Below are 15,038 nucleotides of genomic sequence, written 5' to 3'. Positions count from 1 at the left end.
TTCACCTTGAACTGAATTTGTAGATTTGTTCCAGTCAGTTTCTTTTATCTGTCAGCTGACTGAGAGAGTTTGCATCTAAAATTTGAAAATTAAATGAACATATGATATTTATATTATGATTGTGTAATATAAATATATAATATTTACCAAGCAGGCAGGCTGGTGTGTAACTTCCTAGGCTTTTTCTAAAGATTCTTCCTTATGCCCCCTTCCAGCACTTGGTGGCTCAAGTCCCTGCTGCTCTTGTGGTGATACAGCTCCTCCTTGTTCCCCATTGCTAAATTGCTCTTGTAGACACTGCTGCTTTTTCTTAATGCTTCTACTCTGGAACCATTTAGGGCAGTTGTTACATGCTTCTGATGTGATTTCAGTGGGATAGAGGGCAGTTCAGAGGATTTAGAAGAGAAGGGAATGTATGACTTACTTAGGAAATAAAGTCACTCATGTACAGACCAGTATTTTATTTTCCTTCTATGGACTATGCCTAAGAGATGCAGAGAAAAAAAAAAAACATTTGATGGTTAAGCAGTGTTCAACGAATTCTGATATTAAACCTCAGAATATTTAGAGTAATGTTGTTAATAACCTCTTTGGAGTTTTCATAGGGATCTGATCCTAATAAGCCATTCTTGTTTGGGGCAGAACCTGCAGGAGTGTTTGCAGTCCATAAAGAAACAGGGTATTTGCTTTTGTAATCAGCCCTGCTGATACTGGTCACAATAAAAATTATCAGAAAACTGTACTTCTGACCCATTTATAAAATGATGATTCCACGATCATGATTCTATCTCAGTCTGGCAGATGGAAACTTTTAACAGGACACTAGAAATGCTTGCAATTGTCTGTCATGGTCAAGCAGTGGGTCAGGATGCCTGTTTGGAAAACAGTCTTCTGTTCTGTGCAGAAAAATGGCTCTGTTTCGTTCTAGATGCTATGCAGATGCTTGCTAACATTCAAAGAAATTTTAGATCTTACTTGATGGCATAAAAATGTGTCACTTGGTCTAGCATTTCTGCAGATAACAGCTGTGATTCTGTGCCTTCTCCTCCTCTGCCAAGTGTGGGGAATCATTCAAGAATGATAAATCACATTTTCATCTTCTAACAAAATACCCTTGATCCATCTGCTTGGTTTTTATGTGGTTGGATTGTATTGAAAGCAGTTTGGACATGAGGTTAGCATGTGTCGTATTTCTGAGATGTTATCTTGTCCTCTGCCACAGCTCCTGCAATCACACATCTGGAGAGGATGCCTGAATCGCTTGAGAATCTGTGTGATGTTCTTGATCCCTCACCAATGTCTGTAAAATTACGGACTTTACTTAAAGGTTTCACTCCTTCATCCGTTGACTGGTATAACTGTTTAAGTATGCACATCAAAAGAATAAGCAATGCAGTTAATACTAATTTAAGACTGTCTTTTCAATGACAGTTCCCAAGGATGGTCTCAAAAGCCAAGCTGCATTTGAAGAAATGAGGGCAAATTACATTAAAGAACTAAAGAAGATGGTAACTAAATGTCCAAGTAACTCTGGGCAAAGCTGGCAGAGATTCTACCAACTGACTAAACTTCTTGACTCCATGCATGATGTAAGTATAACTCCTCAGGGAGTGCAGAAAAGTTAAGCAAAAAATCTCTCCATTAAGGTAAACAAATAGTCTTTAATTGTGTTAACTGACAGGGAGACAAAAAAAACAACCATATTCTTTTTAGAGAAGCATCTTAGAGAAGTTGTTAGATGAATTTATGAAGTTAAAATAAGAAAGTAGAAGTCATTAAGGTGAAAGGTTCACGGTTAGAGTATTACACATCCAACATGCCTGATGTGCCAATAAACATGGAATTCATTTGGTGATCTTTTACAGCTGGGTTTGTAATAACGATGACTTTAAAAGACGCACTGAGTCCTTGAAGCCATCCTGGGTATTTGAAGCTTTATTTGAACTTTTCAAGTGGAAGATTCCTTGTTGGGCTATTTCTGCCACCCTGCCTTATTCCAGCACAGGGTGTTTTACATGTCTCAGGTGTGAGATGTGATGAATGACATAGGGAATGAAAAGTTTGGTCTCAAAGCACCCGGGCTACTGATGCCTCTGCCCAGAGTGACAGAGTAGTTGTGGTAGTTGTGGTAGATTCCAGAAGGGGTGTCCAGCATGTTGAGCTGTTTAGCTGGGAGCAACCTGGTTCTAGCCAGTGTAATGGTAAGTGCAAAATTTACCTCTGCAGCAGCAGGGCTGTATCTCCTTTAACTTGCTCTGAGGGAGCCTGCAGCCTCTACAGAGGAAACCCGCTGGTAAGGTCTCCTCAAGCTGACAGTTTTCCTAGTGCCCCCTGAGAATTCCCTGGACCAGCAAGGCTGGCACCCATCCTCAGCAAGTGATGGGAGACTCCTGGGGACAGCAAGAGTGACCTTTAGCTGTGTTTGGGTATGTGAGAGGAGGGCTCCCAGCATGCTCATCACTCTCCCAGTAAAATCTGACAAACTGCAGCAAAGGAGAAAACTGCCCTACTCCATCGTGGGTGGGATGGGGTTAGGGAAGGATCTTTGCTGCATGAAGAAGCTACAGCACTTGCTTTCTGAGCCTGCATACAAATGCACGTCTTTGTGCTTGACTTAAATTTCATTTTGCAGAGACGGTACAGTACAGTGCACTTCAGGTCATATCGGTGTAAGAGCCTCAGGTCTGTTTACAGAATGTACATATGGAATTATTTTTCAAATATTGCTCTGTTGTTCGTTAAAACATTGCAAACCTTAGTGGGAGGCAGGGGCAGTATTATTAGCACTGCAGTAATAGCTTATTCTTCAGAGATCAGATTTCACTTGCTCAGTGCCAGCAAAGGAAGTTGTAGTGTTTTAGTGGAAAAAAAAAAGGGGATGGGTGATAAAATCATTTGCAAGAATTCACATCTGAACCTCGAGGCAGCATAACAAACCCCTGCATTTATGGAGTTTTCTAATCCTCTTCAGGATAGGCAGTGTCTGATTTGTTGCTGAAATGGGAGTGTTTGTGTGGTTAAGGTGACTGGATGACAGGCTTGTGCTTACTGAGTGCTCCCATGTCCTACAGACATTTTCCAAAACACAGCATTAACCATTGGGAGCTGAACTAACCAGAGGAAGCAGGCTGCTCTTGAATTTAATTTTTAATTAAGCTATTTTTGCATTACTTTTGTTTTAATAGTCAAAGGACTTTTTAAAGAAAGTCCCATTGTCAGCAATCTTTGTTAGAAAGGCCCGTTGTCTCCACAACAGTACTTCCTTTCAGAGATGATACTGGAGACTTGTTCAATGAGGACACTTGTTTATTTTTTCTCTTTAAAGCAGTTTTTTTTTTGCTTTTTGGTTTTTGAAATCCATCAGAATAAATTTAGACTGGTGATAATATTAATGAGAAGTGAGAATTAATACTCTCTCCCCACTGCCTGTTAGTGCAGAATTTCTCTGTTGAATCAACATGAATGCAAATTTTCTGCTTGGTTCCTTAGTCTAGGAGGAACGCTTCCTCAGCTGTCACCTATGTATTTTTAACTTATTCCATTATAACTTCAGAAGATCAGAATATATTTGGTGCTGGGCAGTCTAACTGGAGCTGAGGCCTCATGTTTACATGCTGCTGTAATCTCGGCATTGGCATTTTCAGTGCAAGCCTGAAGGGGCTGGTGCACAATCTGTGCTTGTTAAGCCTTCCTGCTGTATCCAGCTTGTCCATCTGAGCAGAGCAGCATCTTATCCCTCATGGAATTCACTTTACCTGAGTGTAGGGGCAAGCAACAAAAAACCCTGCTCCTTTGCACCTCCAGACTCGCTTTCATCAACCTCATTTATAAGACATCTGTGAAATCTATGAAATACAGTGCGTGGAAATATCAAATTACAGTATGCTTGGCTTATATGAGGAAGAAAAAGAAAACCCAAACAAGATGGTTTTATATTGCTCAGTATGCTAAATCATTCATCCACACAGCAAACATATGTGTAGGTAGAAAAGTGCCAAGCTGAGGAGATAAGAAATTTTCAAGAAGGCCAGGCAGGCACTTAAGTATTTGAAAACATCAGCAACTTTATTTAATGATCCATAAAGCCTCAAAGCACCTTAAAAAGAAGAGATGGAAACCCATCCCAGGCAGACAAGGTAAACAGGGGTTTGTGCATGTGCACACCTGTGCTGGGCCTCTGGAGCCTGCCTGCAGCCTGCCCTGTCACTCTCTGCATGGTGCTGTGTGGAAGCCGTGGCTGCTGAGGCAGCACGATGTGGGTTAGTGGTGAACATGGCAGTGCTGGGCTAACAGCTGGACTCAGTGATTTCAGAGGTCTTTTCCAAACTTAATGATTCTATGATCCTGTATTTCCTTCTTGTAGGGATTGTATTTCTCCTATTTTGGGTGGCTCAAGTGCATCATGTCCTGAAGAACCACAGTGTAGCAAGGACAATGCCCCTCTCTACCTAGACCCCAAAATTTTTGGTCTCATGCCTGTGAATGGCCGTGGGCATTTCAGGGAGAGATGCACATGCAGCACTTGGATGGAGGTGAAGTGCCTGACAAACACCCTCAGGAACATTAGAAACAGATGTCCTGCACATGGTATCAAAAACTTCATCTGGATCCTCCTCGGCATCTCCTGTTGGCTTTGGCAGGAAGGGCTGTATCTTGCATGGCAGGCCTCGTTTCATATAGAGACTGTGTAGTGTATGATTAGGCAGTTTGCAGAACAAAAGCTGAATTTGGTTTCAGTCTGGCTGATACTAAACAGGCTTTAAGTGAAGAGGGCTTTTGTTTCGATGCCATGACATTAAACCCTAATGTGAACCTTTCCCTTGGCAAGGCAGCGCCCTGCGCTGTCATTTGCTTGTTGACATTTTCTGCCAAACAAAAATAAATTCTTTAAGGCTCATGCTGCTGAATAATTAATTTTTTATGGTTCCTGAAGGGAATACTTTATAGCTGAGGTGGATCTTTCCATAGGCTGAGAGCGCCAGGATTTCACTCGCTGTAAGAGCTGACAGTGGGAATAAGGGCATGGATCCTCCAGGGGCAGGATTGCAAGGGATGCTGTGCTGGATGCAAATGTGCCTCTGCAGGTTCCTAACCCCGCAGATACAAAGCTGCAGATGAGCCCCTCAGCTGTCACCAACACCTTTGGGTACACTTACTTCTGCTGCTGTTGTACTGATCTGCCCAAGTTGTGTCCCACAGACGATGAGCAGTTTGGAGCCTCGTTTCAGTCCCAGTGCCTGAATTCTCAGGGTGAGCATTTTCTCTGAGTATTGAGAGGATAGATCCAGCCTCTACTCCCAGAGCAGCAACGATGTGGGAGTGTGCCAGGTGTGTGTTGTGGCAGCTAATATGCATCTGTCAAGTGAGAAATTGATTCCCAGCTCCCTAATGTAGACAGAAGCTACTCTGAGCCCTGAGAGTTGTCTTGCTCAGATTGTGATGGTTGGATCCCTCTTCCTCCACGTTTGTTGGTGTTTGCTGGGGAAGGGCAGAACCCCGCTCCTGTTGAAGAGCAAAGGAGACTTGGCTCAAAGTTTGTGGTGGCCAAGGGATGAGGATGTTGCATTGCTGTGTGATGCTGTGGGTGCATCCTCCAGGCACAGAACACGAGTTGAACTCAGGCTCTTCTGTGGCACGTCCAGGTGTCAGGTGCTGTGGTTTGGGTGTGCACAGTGGGAAAAAGGAAACCTGAAGAAATGAGTGCAATTCCTCAGTCAGATAAATGCATCTGTTCAGGCAGAACCAGGATCCATGCTTGCTCTGCCAGATACTGTTAGTGCCTAATCCATATGTATTTTATCCACCTTGTACTCCTTTCTAGCATGAGGCAAATTCTCTGCATAGGTATAACCAGAGGCTTTATCCCTTGGTCTTCCCTTGTAGTCCCTGTGATGGTGGAAGGCTTTACTCTTGGGTTAGAGTTCAGGATTTCCTAGGCAGCTAGGAACTGGCCACTGTGGGTCACCAAAGGATATATGGATCTCCAGGAATCAGCCTGTAAGCCATCCCACAGGGAATAACTTCCTTCCTGAGCCCTTGGAGTAATAATTACTTTACATCATGGGATTTTCATAGGATAGGGAGTAAAAACAAATATAGTAGTAATGGAATAATCAAGACCTGCTTGGCAGTGGTTTTCCTTAGCTTTCCTGGCTGTTGGAGCAGGAGTTTTGTATCCACTGCTCGAAGTGGAAAAAGCAGGAAGTGGCAATAGTCCTAAACTCACTGAGGGCTCTGCTGGGTGAGGAAGGAGCTGGGTGGGCAGAGACTCATTCCTGAAAGGGACAGAAACAGGCAATTTGGAGTGTCTTTTTTTAAATATATATATATATATATATATGGGAGAACACTGAAGTTTCTGACAGTAATAGCTGTAGCTAATAATAGGAAGAAATTACTCAGCATTGTGTTGTTACCCTACTGCTGTCTTAATTGCTGTCTCAGTAGGCTTAATCACAGAGATGCTCCAGATAGAGAAGTGACTGAGGGCTTTCATACCACACTCAGAGATTCTGAGAGAATTTGGAGGAAAAAAAAGCACAGAAATGTGCACCCTTGCAAATCTAATAGTTCTTACCATTTCTGGAAATGCAAAGGCATCATGGTGAGATTTCCAAACTAAAATAAATTCTTTTTGCTGTAAAAATGGGGCAAGTGCTCAAAGGTCACTATAACTGTATTAACTTCAGGGACTTCATTAAAGGATTCATTTTTTTTTAATTAAGAAGAACAGTATGCCTGACAAAGTCCATTTTATATACACCCCACCCTAATAACAGAAAATTACATTTGATTAATACTCCTATTTCTCAGAGGTGCTCAATACAGCATACAAATGCAAAAATTGATTAGGTAAAAATATCAGAATTGCTAAGACTGCTGTAGCCTTGAAAATGTTTGAAGCACAGCACACTGCAGGGATAGTGATGAGGGAATTGGGAATTGTTTTAGTTGTGGCCTTAACTGCACTGCCAAGCTGTAAGTCTTCAGAAGTGTGCTTCAGTAGCTGAAATAATTGAGATTGTAGAAGCTGGGATGTTTCTAGTCACCATTGCACTGTTTGTGCAAACAGCAGTGCTTTCACTCTCACTGCTAAATTGGAGTTGTCTGTCACACTGCTGGACTGGGGGAGCTCTCAGCTTTTCCAGTATAAACCATCAGAAGTAGAAGGTAGAAGTGGTCAGCTAAAGTGTAGTCAGGAGTTCTGAGAGCACAGGGATTTTACAAGGCTCTAAAGAACAACCAGGAGTATATTTGATCTAGGAAATTCATAAGGCACATTCAGAGGTGCTGGATAGCTCGCATTACCTTGCTTGTCACCTGTGGTGACAGTCACTGCAAAGACAGAGCTTGTGTGTTCCAAGAGAAAACAAACTTTTGGATATCCTTACTGAAGAGGGAACTTCTCTTTTAAAGCAAAAGACCATCTAAATGATTTACATGTTACAAATCAAAACTCTAGACAAACGTTGTTTGGGATGCAGAAGCGAGGACTAAAATTTCAAAATTAACATTGCCCGTGGGACTTGAATTTTTCATCATTTCAGTGCATCCACATGCCAAGGCTGCTGAGCTGGCAGGGGGCTGGTACTTTTGAAAATGCACAGGAGCACACCTGCAGAAAATAGCCTGCTCATGGCTCAGCTCTTGGTCTCACAGCTTTATCTGTCTGACCTTAGCACAGTGTTTACATTTTCATACTTCTGAGCTGGCTTTCAATTCTGCCACATTTGTTCATCTTTATTTTAAATTAATGCTTTCCCAGTCCCAAAAAGCCATGCAGCTTTCAAGGCTGGAGTTAAAAAGATCCTGCCTGTGATCCCATGGTCCTAGTTGACACATGGGGTGGCACATGTGCTTCCCAGTCCTCCCTTTCTCTTTATGTGGGTGATTATTGTCAAGTGTGTTAAAGCTGATAGCTTCAGAAAGTGGAACAAAAGTTTTAGCAGACTAAATAGGTATAGAAAATACATTATCCTTAGGGGCTTCAACCCGAGTATGACAGTATAGGAGGGTTCTAGGGATTTTCTTTTAAACTGTTGTACAAACTTAACCATTCTCCTCTGTATTGAGATTTCATAGTGTGCTGTGCTATGCTGGTTTTCACCCACTGGACTGCTGACTTGTTTATTGACTAGAGTAGATTATGCTTCCTTCATTAGTGTTATTTTTCATTTCCCCTTGTCTGCACATTCACCAGGCATAAATGTGTACTTGGTACTACTAAAAGCTTGCAAAGAAATCAGAATTAGTAGTTTCTAGGTAGGATTTCCTGTGACCTGTCCCACTGAATCCAGAGGCTCCACAGGGGTGTGACGAGGCAGGAATTCACTTGAGCTGCACAGAAGGCAGTGGGACAGAGGTGATCCCAACCCCCTCTCACATTCAGTGATGTGAAAGAAGTTTAGGAAAAGGAGCACATTCACAGGGTCATTGTCAAGGCTGTGCTGGGGTGCAAGGCATACTTTGCTTAGGGCTGGTGTTTGATGCCAGAGGCAGGGAGGAGGGAGTGGCAATCACACCAAGACACAGTTTCCTTCACTTTGGTTTTGTGCTGTTTAGAGTATTTTTGGCACAGGATATATGCAGTAACAACCTCCTCCTCATGGGTAAAGTAAACCTTTGAACATCAGCATTTTTTTCCTTGAAAACCAGATTATGTCTATGCTACTTATTTAGCATGCATCTGTTTAATTAATTAGTGTTGCTTCATGACATGCCAGATCATCAGGAATGACCTAAGCCCCAGCAAGCAAACTCATGTAGTGCTCAATAGCAGTGAGTCATGTGTTTGAGTGATCTCAGGACTTCTCTGGGATGTTTATAAACTGCTTACATGTTTGCAAGAACAGCTGTGAAAGTCCTGAAAATGAGCAATAAGGTATGGTGCTACAGGATGGAAATGTTGCTGCCCATTATTTTTTATTCATTTCCTTTTCTGCCTTCCAGAAGTCCACTTCTATTTGCTCTATCTTTAACAGGGGTTTTATGGCAGAGTGCAATTCTACGTGGTAAGAATTGAAATTACAAAGTTGTGTTTGATAAACTACACAAGCAGAAGTGTTTCAAGTCCTCTGCAAGGACATGAGGTGCCAAAATTAATTTAACACTTGGATTTTTAAATAGCAAAGGCTCTTTCTTTCAATCACACAAGTGTGTGAACTGCAGTGGAAGTTCACATACTCACTGAAATCTGGATGTGCTTCATTCCTTCACATTTCTTAAAGACTGGGAAGGATCTAACCTACTGTAAGGTTTTAGGAGACGCATTTAGGTCACAGACACCAAAAAACCTGTAGATTGTGTCTCTGTAAAACTTGAAATGCCACGGTGACGCAGCAGTTGTATTGTTGAGCTGCAAACATCAGCTGCTCTGGCAGTTGTAGGTTGTGGGCCCTGGAGAATGCACTGAAGTTAACCAAATAATCTGATTTAATGAATGTGTATCCAGCTGAAGCTGAGAGATACAATAGTTTATGGCTGATCTTTTCCCCCTGGGCAGAAGCCTTTATTTTTGTAGACCTGGAGTTTTCGTAGTGGCCAGTTGCTGTTAGTGAAAGGAAAAGTGCAGCTAGGCTGAAAAATCAAATCTGTGGTCTCTTGGGTTTTCCTAGTTTGCTGATTTTTAATGAGTCAAGTAGCCCTTTGGCATTTGGGTTCTTTTGTTTGCTTTATAACCCCTGTAAATGGACTGTCGGCTCAGAGTAAGATAGTATTTCTTGTAAATAATCAATTATCAGTAAGCTGTTGTTTGCATGCAAAATTACCAGTGTTTTTCCTAAAAAGTGTTTCTTTCTGTATTTCAGCTTGTTAGTGACTTATTGGAATTCTGCTTCTACACCTTCCGAGAGTCTCAGGCACTGAAAGTAGAGTTTCCAGCCATGCTGGTGGAAATCATCAGTGACCAGCTACCAAAGGTGGAATCTGGGAATGCCAAGCCCCTGTACTTTCACAGGAAGTGATAGAAAATGTCTTAAATGGAAGAACTTTGCCTTAAGTTTCCCTGTGTTATTCCACACCCATGAAGGACCCAAGAAACCATATTTTAAACATGCTCTTTACACTTGTTCAGCAGTCTCTGAATAGTCTAAAATCATATGAAGGGTTTGGGGGAATGGAAAACAGTTGACTCGGATTTGGCAAGACCTAGATGTTTGGAAATTACCCCAAAACCCTAAAACACTTAGAAAATGTTCCTGTTCCTCTGGATGAAAAGCCATATCTAGTCAATAACTCTTTGATTTTGATATTTTAACAGATGGAGTTTTAAATATGCCATGTAGTTTCTGGTATTGTTTGCTTGTTTTAAAAGGGTTCGAGAACTAATGAGAACTTTTTAAAGCTTACCCTTGGTTTGCACATAAAACGTAAAGTCAATATGGGGCATTAATATTCTTTTCTTGTAAAAAAACAAAAAAACAAAAAAACACCAAAAAAATACAAACAAAAACTATATATACACACACATATATACACAAACACAAACCCTAACGTGTAAAGTAATAACAGAACATTTGGTGTGGAATACTGTTATCCCCACCTGTGGCATTTGTTATCCCATGTTATCCCATCATAGATGATATACACTGTGTTAAGTGTCCATTTACTATTTAATTCAAAAGGATAAGATGTGAAAAACAAATGCCCTGGTATCAATTTATAGTATCTATTGTGCTGGCTTTACAAATAATTTTTTGCAGTCTTTTGCTGTACTGTACATTGCTGTATGTATAAATTGTGAAGGACCTGAAATAAGGTGTAAGGAACTTTTGTAAATGAGACAAAAAAAATCTTTAATGGTTAATAGGATGAACGGGAAAGTATTTTTGAAAGAACTCTATTTTGCTGGAGACTATTTAAGTACTATCTTTGTCTAAACAAACAAGGTAATTTTTTTGTAAAGTGAAATGTTCTGCATGCATAATGAACCGTTTACAGTGTATTTAAGAAAGGGAAAGCTGTGCCTTTTTTAGCATCATATCTAATTTACCATCCTACAGTATCTGTTGTAAATAACCACGCTTAACCTTTTCAGTTGTGTTTTAAGCCTTTCTTTTTCTCTTTCTATTTTCCTCCCCTTTTGTCTCTCTTGCAAGCGTATGTGACTTGAGCACATCTTAGAACTCCTGCTTCATGTATCTGTAGGAAACTACACATTTTTGTGTTTGCCACTTTACCAAGGTTTCATTTAACAAGACAAATTACAGTCTCTCTCCAAAGCTTTTGCCATCTTAATGATCTAGTGAGTTCTTGCCCTCTATTCCCTTTCTCTCTCGGGGGAACAGGGGCGAGCAACACGTTGAATGATTTTTCTTTTTTTACTAAGTTTCCCAGATTGTTTGGTTTTGTTTTTGGTTTTGTTTTTTTTTTTTCCTTTGAATACTGGATCTATAAAACATCTTAAAAGGTCAGATTATTATTTCAGATGGGGGAGATTGATTTCTGGTTATGCTGAAGGGAACATGCAGATCATTACAGTAAGTATATCAAAGAGATTTGTACTGGTGAGAGGGATGGTGAGGGATGATAAGGGCAGATAAGCTGAGTGGAATTTTTAGTGATAAACTAAAAGTGTCTGTAATTTTGTAAGCATTTTTGTAATAATCGGGATACATCCAAGAAGACAAATGTTCACACTACAAGTTCAACTCAGTTGGTCTGATTTTGTCTCAAAAATGTTTTCTCTAGAATAAGACTGCAAAGAAAAGAATTTTTGAGGTGATTTTCACTATTTCACAATTTATAAGCAACTACAAGATTTTGGAGTAGAATAGAGGACAGGTGAACTTTTCTGAGGCTCAACTGTTGCTACCATATGCTCATGTTTAAACAGAATAGTTTTTCAGAGTCCTAATCTGTAGTGTTCTCTCTGGGTGCCACTGGTATTTTTGAGCTATAGTGTGTCCCTTGGCCGGTCGGAATGTAGCATTTCTTGTCAATGGTGGTCGAATTAAGAATTCTACACCCTTTCTGAACTCAAATTTGGAGGTGCACTGTGGTGCACTGAAGACAGTCAACGCTACTTGTCTTTTTAAATGACACCTGCCTTATGCAATGGGTAATCTGTAAAGACTGTATTCAGAGAGGTTTTTTATATATAAATATATACATACATATATTATTTGCATTTTGGAAGTCTAATTCATAGGCAGATCTTTAAATACTGACCTGCACAGCAATATGAAAGCCAAACTTCCAACGTGAGATATACAGCATGCAGACTGGTTGTTTACAGTAAAGACACAGTCATACATCCATCTTTTAATTTAGGTTGTTTTTTTTAAAGTCTAAAATAGAAGATTTCAAAGCCAGGTTCTGGGTGAATACAGTCTGCAGCAGCTTTTTATATTAACAAAGTTACTGCCTCCTTTTCTGTCTCAGAGTAACTTTGCTTGACTAAAATAGCAAAGCCATATTCTACACTTCACTGTTAAATGCCTGTCCCAGTCCAAATTGTTGTCTGTTTGCTCCTATTTTTGTACCTTATTACTTTTAATCTTGGTTTGGTACAATTCATAATTCACAGAAACTTCATATAATTAAACACACTAAATTAGTTTTAAAAAGCAATTTATATCTTTATGCAAAAACGTATGTCTGTCTTTGCAAACAACTGTAAGCAGATTATAATAAATCCTTTACTTTAATCACCTGTTGTTTATGAAACCATTCATTGATTATTATTTTTTGCTAGACATCATTGAAGTAATAGATACAATTGGATATAGATGTTGTAAGAGGCAGTATTCTCTTATCAAGGACACTTAAGCAGAATAGCCATCACTTTTTTAATCTAAACCTGTGTACAGAAAAAAAAAGAAACCGCAAAACCCAGCCCTAGTTTTTAGCTACCGGGAAGTTCGTTACATTCTTTTGAATTTGTTTAGAATGAAATAGGCATTTGTCTCCTGCAAAATACAAGACAAACTCTAACAGCTTTTAGAAAGTGGGCTTTTGTTCATTGAGCTAAATTATTTTGTTGTAAGAAGGAACAGGGATATGCAGCAAGAGCATTGTATACACAGTTAAAATGTAAAATAGTGTAATGTACTGCAGTGGGTATTTCAGGAATATTACACATCGTGCGACTGAGCAGTTGCACAGAGTAAAATAGAAAAGACTAAAGTTTGCAATATCAAAATCTTATTAAAAAGATACTTTACAATCAATCATGCAAAAAGCTAATTCACAGGGTGGTGTTTTTCACTGACTTGTTTAAGCATTTATGAAATTAAAAAATTCTACAGTTAATGCACTTTTAATTGTTTATTAAAGATTTGACTTTTTTAGAGCAATGTTTTCAGCTGGAGGTCAATGACTTGATAAGATAGACAGCAGTTCTGAGGCCAGGAAGCTCAGAGGAATGTTTAAGAATTCTTGGAGTTTAAATAGATTCCTGGATGAAAAAAGCAGCCAGCAGTATGGTGTAAACAGTAAAATCTATGCATAATGATGCATTTATAATTAGGGGTTTGCTTCTGTATGTTTAAAGCTTTTTAAATAAATAGAAAATATTGTTTGGTCTTTATGTTAATGTCTGCAAGTACCTATTTTTCTTTTTTTTATACAAATTGTACAAATATACATGAATTAAACTGGTTTGATTGCAAGTATTTCTTGCATTTTAATCTCAGCTAGCTGCTGGTGCAGTGATATCCTTAGAGGCAAGCCTTCTGCTCGTGTAGGAACAATACAGAACCAGAGAGTGGCCTTGGGCAGGGACACCTTCCACTAGACCAGCTGCTCAGAGCCCCATTTAACCCAGACATGAACACTTCAACATGAAGTAACTTAAAATGCACGACAGCATCTTTCTTCAGACAGCTGGAGTGTTGGTTCCAGCAATCTCTGTCAGCTCCAGGTGTCGCCGCACCTGCCATGGCTTTGGCCAGGGAGCAGCTCCTCAGGCTGTAAGACAATGTCCAACACTGAGCAACGTGGTTCATTTCACCTGGGTCCCTGTGCTTGACAAACGATGTGCTGATACTCTTCTGGGCACAAGCTACATCCCACTGGAAGAAACAAACCTTCAGTAGCCAGACCAGTTTTTGTTACCCTCCTGCTGCTCTTCCCATTGATGAAAGTTAGTGAATCTCTCTTGCACCGAGAGAAATTCTATTTTATATACACAAGGTCTCCCAATTGACCCTGCCTTCTCAGAGTCAGACCTTTTCCAGTTGTAAGTACAGTAAGATAGCAGGAATTTTATTTCCCCTTCTAACTATCTTTGTTCTGGACACTCTCTCAGCAATTCACCACGAAGTTCTGCACAAAGCCTGGTCTGTGGTGTAAAACCATTTAACTGCATTTTGGTCTTTTAATAACAAGTTGCATGAACTTTTTTATTGCCAAAAATTCCTTGCACCTGCTTTCTCTTTGCTGAATTGTCAGAAAGAAAGAATAGTAGGGGATCAGCAGTGTTAAGAAAAATTTCCCATATGTTTACAGGCAGATGCATCTGTCATTTGCTGTTCTAGAAATAAGATGATGCTATCACTACTTAAAACCATAATGAAACTTGTAACCTCAAGCTGGGCCACTCAGGTGTCTGCAGAGATTGAGAGTTCATGAGGAATACAGTATTACTAAGAAAGGAGGGGAAAAAATGTCCTTTCCTGTCAGAGACTGTGCTTGGTAAACCATACCCTGCCATAAGGTTTTTGAGGTGTTCTTACATTAATTGTAGATGATGACAGGGTGAAGTTTATTTGGCGCTTACCTGTGGCTACTGCAAGGACAGATGAGGGCAGACTGTTGGACTCTGATGTAGAAAACAATGTCCAAGGCACAATGTCCAAGGCAAGTCTGAAGAGTTGAAACTCCAGAGGAAGAAGACTTTGAGTGAAACCCAGTTTAGCACTGGTGCATTTACAGCCTACACAGGCACTCTGTCAGCAACTTTTCTCCTTAAACTGCAAACCAGGTAAGAATTGTGAAATGGGTTAAGAGAACAAGGAACAGCATTAAGGAAGGCAAGTTTCTGCCCAAGTCTCTTCTGTGACACAATTACAGAAGCTTGAGTAGCAAGAGCTGCAAAC

General features: G+C 40.2%; 1 protein-coding gene across 3 annotated transcripts in view; it reads left to right on the top strand.

Annotated features, from left to right (window-relative positions):
* The window catches only part of NR3C2 (nuclear receptor subfamily 3 group C member 2), a 190,412-nt gene extending 176,884 nt beyond the window's left edge, over positions 1-13,528 (top strand). For all 3 annotated transcript variants that reach the window (XM_053975771.1, XM_053975772.1, XM_053975770.1), the window contains 2 exons: positions 1,432-1,589; positions 9,807-13,528. In XM_053975771.1, the coding sequence (XP_053831746.1) occupies positions 1,432-1,589; positions 9,807-9,962 (314 nt within the window). In that variant the 3' untranslated portion in view covers positions 9,963-13,528. The remainder of the gene's footprint in view (positions 1-1,431; positions 1,590-9,806) is intronic.
* Positions 13,529-15,038: the final 1,510 nt, after the last annotated feature.

This window comes from Vidua macroura, chromosome 4 (genome assembly GCF_024509145.1).
Source record: "Vidua macroura isolate BioBank_ID:100142 chromosome 4, ASM2450914v1, whole genome shotgun sequence".
NCBI classification, from domain to species: domain Eukaryota; kingdom Metazoa; phylum Chordata; class Aves; order Passeriformes; family Viduidae; genus Vidua; species Vidua macroura.
This window is presented reverse-complemented; position numbering and strand designations above follow the sequence as displayed.